The sequence below is a fragment of the Chanodichthys erythropterus genome, chromosome 15, assembly GCF_024489055.1.
Source record: "Chanodichthys erythropterus isolate Z2021 chromosome 15, ASM2448905v1, whole genome shotgun sequence".
In the NCBI taxonomy this organism is placed as follows: Eukaryota; Metazoa; Chordata; class Actinopteri; order Cypriniformes; family Xenocyprididae; genus Chanodichthys; species Chanodichthys erythropterus.
In genome coordinates, this window is record NC_090235.1 from 40,472,686 (window position 1) to 40,482,761 (window position 10,076).

A 10,076-nucleotide genomic window follows, 5' to 3' on the forward strand; every position below is an offset into this window, starting at 1 on the left:
CTGCTGTTAACAAGCAAAATCACTGAAGAAAAGTGAAACAAGAACTACAAGTGCCTTCAGCCAAAACCATTTAATTGAAATTAACTGAAGGTAAAATACATGAAATCTCTCAAGATCTGATTAAAAGATCTGATTCACATATTACTAACCTTATTGACTTTATTTCTGTCAAACATCTAAATAATTTATTATTGAGAATTAACATAGGTTTAGATGTTGGTGTTTTATTGGTCAATAAATTATGCCACCATCATGGTGGTCAGGGTTTTAGTTGGCTCTTGACCTTTTTATGTTTTTAAAATAATTTGTGAGCAATTGCAATAGTGTTTCACAGCAAACACGTGCATTGCCAAATCAAAGGGCTGAAGGAGCAGCTCCTTTCTATGTTAGATTTTTCTCTGCAACAATGCATATGTTGTTGTAAAGCAGTGAAGTCAGTGCTTATATGCTGATATAATCATTGTGAGATGGCCTGATTGCATCCAAAGCAGCTGATCATATGTTTAGTTATTTGTACATTTTGGTTTTGCATTAGCAACCCTGTGAAACCACAGCACGAGAAGAAAGTGCTGCAGCAAACAGATATACTGTTTAGTTTTAAAACCATGCAGTGTATAAAAAAAATTGAACTACTGCATCAATTTGACACACACAGACACCAAAGAATCAGTATATGAATCTCAACAATGGTGATAAAAATAAGATGCACAGATATACTGTTTAATTTTAAAACCATGCAGTGTATAAAAAAAATTGAACTACTGCATCAATTTGACACACACAGACACCAAGAATCAGTATATGAATCTCAACAATGGTGATAAAAATAAGATGCTTCATGCTACAATGCATGCTGGGTATCACCATAGGACAAAACTCCCATCATGCACTGCAGTATGAATAATTATTGTCACCACTGTTGAGGACTGTATGCTATATTTTCTTGTATAAGCCTGAGCTGTAATAGCTGCTCATTTTTAGCACTGAAGTATTACGGTGGCATTTTTTTAATGGAATTTTGTTTTTGTTGCAATTTTTTGATAGCTGAATTTCAGTCAAGAAACCAAAGAGAACGAGATCTCTTTGTGATGCTTATTTGAAATGCTTTCAAACAGCAAATTTATGTGGATCTGCTGCTTTAGTCTTTTGATTCGTCAATGCACAAGTGTTTTCTGTGAAACCCTATTGCAATTGCTCAAACAAATTATTTTAAAAACATAAAAAGGTCAAGACCCCAACTAAAACAAACCCTGACCACCATGATGGTGGCATAATTTATTGACCAATAAAACACCAACATTTAAACCTCTGTTAATTCTCAATAAGAATTTATTTAGACATGTGACAGAAATAGAGATTTAATGTCTTTTACCTTCAGTTGATTTCAATTAAATGGTTTTGGCTGAAGTCACTTGTAGTTCTTGTGTTTCTCTTTTCTTCAGTTATTCTGCTTGTTAACAGCAGGTGTTCATCATTAATGTTCAATCATCCCTTAATTAATAGCTTAATTATCCCATTAACTTTAACTCCGCTTCAGTGTTATTTTAACACTATTCAGAGATACACCAAATGTTATCTGAGCAGAGTTGATTTAAATCTTGGGATTTTACTGTGTATTTTCTGATGTATAGCGATTCTCTCTTGAATCGATTCTAGCTTAGTTTTTAACAGCAGATGGCACTACGTTCTTTAGAAACACCCGTACTCTGCTTGCTTTTAGTTCCTTTACATGCACCACTTAAACCTAAAATAATCATTCATACAATTTTAAAAGGCTGAAGCGAATTACAAGAGGGTTCGCAGTGGGCTGTTTACACATTAATCATGTGTCATATAGGATTCTTTTTGTAATCGATTAATCTAGCACTGATTTTTTTTTTTTTTTTTTTTAACAACCAAAACAAATAATGCATAGCGAAAATGATGTGGCTGTAAAATGATCAAGCATTTGGCTTTTATTTCTAAAAAAAAAAGGTATTGGTTCCAACTCCAACATTCGGCTCCAAAACTAAGCTTATTTATTGCAATTTTTGCAATGTCGCGCGCTATGGTGTGCTTCCTGAACATGAACAACGGTCCGTGTGAATCAGATCCCTGCACGTATAGTGCGCGTCATAGGAATTTAACGAGGCTTTTTTTGTAATCGAGTTAATCGAGTAACTCGATGAATCGTTTCAGCCCTAGTGTCATAAAAACATTCTGAGCCTAGGTGCAAGTATATTTAACCACTTATGCTGGGTACACACCACAAGATAATCAGGCTGATTTTTTGGGTGATTTCTCCCCTTCCGACAATCCTAGGTAATGTCCGATTATCTTGATGGTTCTACAGATTATCTCAGATTATTTTATCAGATTTTCCTGTGGTGTAAGGTGTGTTAAGAGTGACTGAATCTGCTCAGAAGAACGTCGGAGACGCCCTGATCGCAACATGCTGAATATTTACGATCAGAAATCCTGATGTGTGGGGGGAACCCCGATGACAAACGCGTGCACGCTTGGAGATTATGACGTGAAACGAAACAATATGCAATCAGAAAGTGAACTGACAGAAGAAAGAAGTATAACAAATGCAGTCATGGCACAGCACAAAGTTAAATGGATTTGGACAGCAGAGATGGAGGATCAGCTTGTCGTTTTGCGGTAACAGCACGAGTGTTTATACAACTTGTCCTGTAAACATACAAAAAATCATTCCAAACCCTATCAACGCAATTTCTTCCTGCCTATCGTCCGTCATGTTTATTCTCAAATTATAGCTTTTTTTATTTTTTACCTGTATTATTATTTATATTATACTGTATATTTTGTTTATTTGTTGTAGTCCATATTTGTTCAGTACTTTTATATTATATGTTGGAAATCAATTAAAAAAAAGTTTATTCTGAAGTCTCGAGAGATTTTGTGAGATTCCCCGTGCTCACAGTCAGGACTCTGGCTGAAAATCTGTTTGTGTGGTCTTTGTCACATAACAGCACACCACACCACACACTATAGGAGCAGCAAAGCGGTTAAATCTAGGATTTTTTTTGTCCTCATGTTTGTGGTCTCTCACATTTTGAAAATCTTCTAAGTTTTCAAAAATCTTTTAGTGTGCATGCAGCATTACATGACTCATCCGAACGCACGATGGATGTCCAGCACTCTTTTTCATTAGCGTCTGAGTGTGCAATTAAAAACCAGCCTACAGCGACATCTGCTGTTAAAACTAAGTCAGAGATGCAAACACCTAAACCTAAAGTGGTTTGCGAAATGACATGTCTTTAAAAAAAAGAAAACATTTCAGAATCCTGGATTATAATGCATCATGATTATCCCAAAGCCTTGTTAATGTGCGTAAAGAATTCATCCTTGTCTTTACAGTGCTAATAGTATATTTAGTTATATGCCAAATATATAATATATATTCTTTTAATCTGAATTTATGATTCAGAATAATCTGGATTTTTTAATTCATGATTTTTTAATTTTTTTAAATACAGATCACAGTTCTCCCACAATTCTGAAAACAAAACATTACAATGTAATTTACTTGAGGTTCTGACAAAATGTTCTATTTAATGTTATGAATGAATCTATAAATCTCTAAAATGTTATAAAAAAAATATTATTATAAATGAAATCATGACCCTGACATCTGAGGGTTGTACCCTCTCGTTCACTAATCCACTCCAAGTTCCGCTCTACTCACATGCTCTGATAATAATAGCTTTGTAGGACTATACATTATTTGTATAATTGGTAAAAATAAAAAAAAAATAAAAAAAATCAATGCATCGTTGCACCACGATTCTCTCTCCAACGATTCTGAACTTAGTTTTTAACCACAGATCCATGAAGGTGCTGCGTGTGCTTTTAATCTCCCATATTCTGATTCCTCAGACACACACACTCGAACCTTCCATGAAATAATCTTCTATAAAGTTCAGAAAGGTTGAAGCGAATTACAATGACATTAGTGGGCTTTATTGCACAAGATATGGGCTTTATTGCACAAGATATGTGGCTTTGAGAAACGTGTGCTTTTGCTTGCAGTGTGTGGTCTCGCCCACTGGTATTTTCCTTAATGCTCTACAAAGTCATAATTTATCTCATTTGGAATGTAGTGGGCTTATATTAAAAATATGAAACTCACTGAAAGAAGGCTGCTTTCAATTTCTAATCCTCACGTGCACTTTGTGAAGAAGAGCGCTCACGCATGTGGCTGTGTGTGACTCTGTGTAAGCGGTTAAATGTACTTGCATCTCAAAATGCTTTTATGACACAAAATTAATGTAAACACAGTCAGCCATGTTTTAAGAGATTAAACAGTCAGGACAAACCAAATCTTATATTTCAAAAGAGATCTGTGAATTAGTGTGAATGAAGCCGATTAGTTCTCCCGCTGTCTATGATGTCATCAGTAATACAACACCAGTAAAGCTGAGAAAGAGAGAGAGAGAGAGAAAAAAAAAAAAAAAAAATGCACTACTCTTGAACGGAAAACGTTCAGATGCTATTAAATACTGAAAGCTATTAGTTTATTTAAAATTCTTAACATACAATTGTTTTCATTTGTAATCATTTTTGCATTGCCTTTAATTGGCTGTATTTAAATATAAAAAAAAATTAAGATTTTTCAAGTTGGTAAACTAATTAAGAAAAAAAGTAGATCAAGAATCATTTAGGAATCAGATCATGATTCCCAGAATCAGAATTGGATCAGATCAGATCGTGAGGTGCCTAAAGATTCCAACCCTTAATTGATATTTAATATTAATACATTTTTGTCCAGTTTTAGGCTGTTACTTTCAATACAAGTGTGGTTATTTTATTGGCTAGTATTTTTTAATTCAGTATCATTAAAATTATTTAATTTCATTAAAAAGTCTAATAATAAAACTATACAAAAAAGCTTGTTTAAAACAATAAATAAATAATTCATGCCAGAAAACTGTGTGTACGCTGGTTTCCACGCAAAATTTGGCATTTATCAATATGAGTGTGAGCAGTGGCTACGATCAAATCTCATGTCAGGTCTCAGCTCGTGTACGAAAGTTTTTGAGTCAGCATGTATGCAGCATAGTAAATCTGATGGAGAACTGTTATGAGAACATTTACATTATTTTCCTGACTGACAATCACTCACTAACCAATCATTAACCATTAAACGACAGGATTAAAATGTCAAATTAAAATTAAATTAGAATAGATGCATGTCTTAAAATACAAATGTTTTTTTTTTTTCTTTCCAGCAACGCAGAGAAAAACAAAAGCCTACAAGAAATAAAAAAAATAAAAATAGGACTACACAAACTTTTCACTGAAATTATTAACAGATTATTTCACTGAAATAATTAACAGATTAACTAAACAAAAGAGAAGGAGGGCTAGTACAGTCTACGCTCACATTGTATTAGTTTTCTTTATTATATAAAAATTTAACTTTATATTTTGTTTTATTATTTAAACATTTTATTAAATCCAATTGATCACGAAGGCACCTCACTCGCACACGCAGACCCAACATCAGTTCTAGCATTGCTAACTTTGCATTTTAGTTTGCTGATAAATGGCTGAAATGTAGACAAAGTTAACAGTGCTCAGTTTAATGGTCCGCTATCCATCTGTAACAGTTGGCACGCGCAACACCCAACCAAACACATTTTTGTGCATGTGAAGGATGATGTTTTTACATGGATATTGAAACAAGAGTGAAATAGAAAGCAACAGTAGTTCAGCAAGCAATAAATGTTACATCACGAATATGGAAACGTTTGGATTCCTCCCGAATGAGAGAGGCAGATACCTTCAGTTTTGCTTTAAATAAATTCATTTCTGCTTTATACTGAATGCCACTATGGCCTAATTTGTGTTTCAGTTTATAATATATAGCTACTTATTTTTAGTTTTTTTTCTGTTCTGAATAAAATAAATGTAAAGGATTTTCTGTGAGTGAGGTACTAAAATAATCAAGTGTAAGCATTTAGTTTTATTTACCAGTATTTTTATTTAAATTAATTTTATTGTTTGCAATTACAAGGTTGAGGGGTGTTTTTAGAGTAAGATAAATTTCTTTTTCATGTGATTATTTCCTCTTCATGGCCGGGTGTCGTAAGCTTCTAAAATTTGGGGCGTGATATTTAAATGACGATTGTTTTCAGCCGCCACATTTATCAACACCTGTTCATTCGTGCGACGGAATTGGCGGCATACAAAAGGTTAATGAATCACATGTGAGCGATTTTTTTCAAATGTACACTGGTTTCTACGTTCGTTTGTTAAATGAGGTCCATTATGTGGTCAAAAACAATGAACAGTTGTAATAACCTACAGTTTATGACAAGCACTCGCTGAATGAGTCCTGCTCTCTCTGCCATCATACTAGAAGGGATCTACCGATAGGATATTTTTGCGGCCGATACCAATAACGTTACCAATTTTAACAAACAATTACTGGCCGATTTCGATACCGATATTTGTCACTTGCTTTCTTATTTGAAATTGTCATTAAAATATATAGTATTTTGATCATGTTTTAAATCAGAAAAGTTCAAAAACACATGCAACACATCAAATGATTTCTAATGAACATGGATTGGATCCATTTAAAGGGATAGTTCACCCAAAAATGAAAATTTTGTTTATCTGCTTTACCCCCAGGGCATCCAAGATGTAGGTGACTTTGTTTCTTCAGTAGAACACAAATGACTATTTTTATCTTCAAATGTTGCTGTCTGTCAGTCGTATAATGCATGCCAATGGTAACAGAATCTATGAGATTAAAAAAAAAAAAAAAAAAAAAAACAGCAGACAAATCCATATTAAACCCTGCGGCTTGTGACGACACATTGATGTCCTAAAACACGAAACGATCGGTTTGTGTGAGAAACCGAACAGTATTTATATAATTTTTTTACCTCTAATACACCATGTCTAACTGCCTTGAGCGCGCGCACGGCATCTGGTGCGTGAGGTTTGTATGCATTATGCATGCATGCATTATACGACTGACAGACTGCAATGGTTGGAGTTAAAAATCATCATTTGTGTTCTACTGAAGAAACAGTCACCTACATCTTGGATGCCCTGGGGGTAAGCAGATAAACATCAAATTTTCATTTTTGGGTGAACTATCCCTTTAACATTCAGCAGGCCTACATAAATACAACAGAACTGTTAAACCTACCTAAAAATCACTGTTTATTTCATATGTATGTTTATACAGCTATGGAAAAAATTAAGAGACCACTTAACATTGATTTCTGAACTTGGAGTGGTCTCTTAATTTTTTCCATAGCTGTATATATGAAATAAACTGTGCTTTTTAAAAGGTAGGTTTAACAGTTTTCAGGTACAGAGTAAACAAATGTAAAATAACTTCATATACTATAATAACTGCATATTCTTCACTGTATAAATACATAATCCTTCCTTATTGTAACACTTTATTGTGATTAATCTTGTATACATTAATATTTTTTGTATGTCTAAATATGTAAAAGATCTGCACTTTCTAAGGCACTTTCTTTACTTGACTAAGGCAGGACTCTTATTTTGACGTGTCTTTTAGTCTACGGAGTGATACGAGTTATGAAAAGGAGAGCACGCAGTTCTTTAGAGTTATTTTGCAGATTTAAAGTTTGCCAGTATATTAAGCCTCACAGTGCTTTGAGAGTTCTTGCTGACCCCATAATTGTGGTTCCTCATGAAGCTGCTGATCTGGCCATAAGGTGTGTGTTGGCTCTCATTGGGGTCTGAGGTTCCGGTCAGAGTTCTGCAGGCGCTCCAGTATCCAGCCAACCGCTGCTCATCCAAACAACAAAGAGATGCAGAGAAATCCAGCTGCCATCAGACACAACAAAATTAATAATATTATGATTCAGAATGTTGATTATCTCAACAGATTAATACAATCCTGGATGCTATTTGATCAATATAACATTTCAGTTATAAATGAAAGTAAATAATGACAGCATGTTCCTTTTTGGGTAAAGTGTTCCTTTAATTTGATTATGTCTCACCTTTGTGAGGAGTTCTCGTGCCATTCTAAAGTGTTCTCTGGCTTTTTCATACACTGATGTCTCAGAACAGCCTTGCTGAAAGTAAATACCTCCTAAATCGTAATGCACCTGTCAGACAGATATGAACATTGTTTTAGATATGAACATTACTTTTAACAGAACATATCCTTACATGATGAATGGGCACATTTATATTCTCTGTAGGACACACCTGACAGTGCAGGTGATCGGCACTGATGTGCAGCCCTGCGGTGGAGGATTCAGTCTCTCCATTGGCTGTACTGGGATCAGCAGCTAGCAGGTCAAGGGTTCGAAGCGTGTGGATGTAGAAGTCTTTTTTAATGTTCAGGGCTCTTTCTAACACCATGATAGAATCTGTGGCCTGTTCTCTGAGCTGAAGAGCAGAGTGTTAAACAAGTGACAGGGCTATGATGAGCTTTCATTGAAAAGGAAAATGGCATTTTGAAGAATAAGAAAACCATTTATCTCTAGAAAAAGGGGGTGCATATTCTGTATTCTTGTATTCTGTTGTATTCTGTTTTGCGATCTGGTCACCTGATTAACAATATTCCATTAGTTATTCCACTGGACATGGAATCTCTTGTTTCTTATCCCAAATCTTCACTCACATCTCACCCATTTTCACAGGGGATTATAAACGTTATTTCCTTTGGTTTACTTAATTTAGGCCTTTTATATTCACATTCTTTACTGTGGTAAAGTAGAAAAACGCTGCATGGCAGATACCTTTTTGCTTGCACGTCAAATTATATTTAACACAGTTTGTGCTTGTTATTAGACTTGATTAGATATGGCGCGTCAAGTTTATAGCGCATTTCACACACACAAGTGAATTTAGTTTTGCTTTCTCTGGCAGCGCAAAATCAAACATAGCCTAAATGTCTTGCCCCTGCAGAAGATGAAATTTGCTCTTCAGACCTTTTACAACAAGTGTCAGTTGCTTGTAACATCAGGCGAGAACATGAAGATGTTAGAAAAGAGACTGTCTCTTTCCTGCTCATGTCCAACATCCTCACTAAACGGAGAGCGGTATATGACACATTTTTGTAGGGAAATATAAAATGAATGTTTTTTAAAATAATGTTTTAACTTTCTTTTATTATTTAGGTTACCATTATCTACTGGTTGTTATTTCAGTGTTTTACTGGTTGTAGTGTGTTGTTTCACTGACAGAAGTGCTAAAATAAAATAAACACATGTTCGTTATGAAATGGATGTTTGAGCCTTGTTTATTATTTTTTATATTTCAAAATGTATTTAATTGAGGTATATACAGCCGGATCACAGCCGTGCTGATATACAGCCACGTATATACAGCACGGCTACTCGTGTGATAATGCATATTATTTATATTATTATATATATATATATATATATATATATATATATATATATATATATATATATATATATATATATATATATATATATATATATATATATATATATATATATATCCATCCATCTCTATCCATCTATCCATCTCTATCTATCTATCCATCTATTATGGGCAGTCAATAGATTAAAATTTTTTATAGCGATTAATTGCACACCCTTTTGTGCAATTAATCACACTTAATCGCAAACTTAACGTGAAACTAAGCATACACCATTGATCTTGTTTAACTCGTCCATTTTGCCATCATTGCCTATATCCAGCAAAGTAAACCATCAGATTGAAGTGTGATTCTTACAAAACTATTTTTCAGCTTTTTTAAGGTAAATTTAGATGTCTTTCCAAAAAAAGGACATGAGTCCATATAATTCATACATTTATGTACACCAAAGCACTCATAAAAACAGCAAAAAACATTTCAGAATTCACAGTGTATGGTATGTGCAACAGCAAAGAGCTTGTTTACATTTTAGACAAGTTGCAATACTTAACAGGAGATGGCAAAAAACCTAAACCAACCGCCTTGACCTGCCTATGTACTAAAGTACACAGCAACATACTAGGGCTGCACGATTAATCGCATGCTATTCTCACGCGCATTTCGTCAGTAAAGCCGGTTCCCTGATTACCGCTAAATCGCCATCACCTGCTTTCAA

General features: G+C 34.3%; 1 protein-coding gene across 7 annotated transcripts in view; it reads right to left on the bottom strand.

Moving 5' to 3' along the window:
- Positions 1 to 10,076, bottom strand: part of ints8 (integrator complex subunit 8) — a 122,185-nt gene that overhangs the window by 82,176 nt on the left and 29,933 nt on the right. For 4 of the 7 annotated variants that reach the window (XM_067411685.1, XM_067411680.1, XM_067411684.1 and 1 more), the window contains 3 exons: positions 8,215 to 8,397; positions 8,004 to 8,111; positions 7,645 to 7,824 (listed from right to left, as the gene is read on the bottom strand). In XM_067411685.1, the coding sequence (XP_067267786.1) occupies positions 7,645 to 7,824; positions 8,004 to 8,111; positions 8,215 to 8,397 (471 nt within the window). The remainder of the gene's footprint in view (positions 1 to 7,644; positions 7,825 to 8,003; positions 8,112 to 8,214; positions 8,398 to 10,076) is intronic. The other 3 variants (XM_067411682.1, XM_067411683.1, XM_067411681.1) reach the window with 3 other exon arrangements.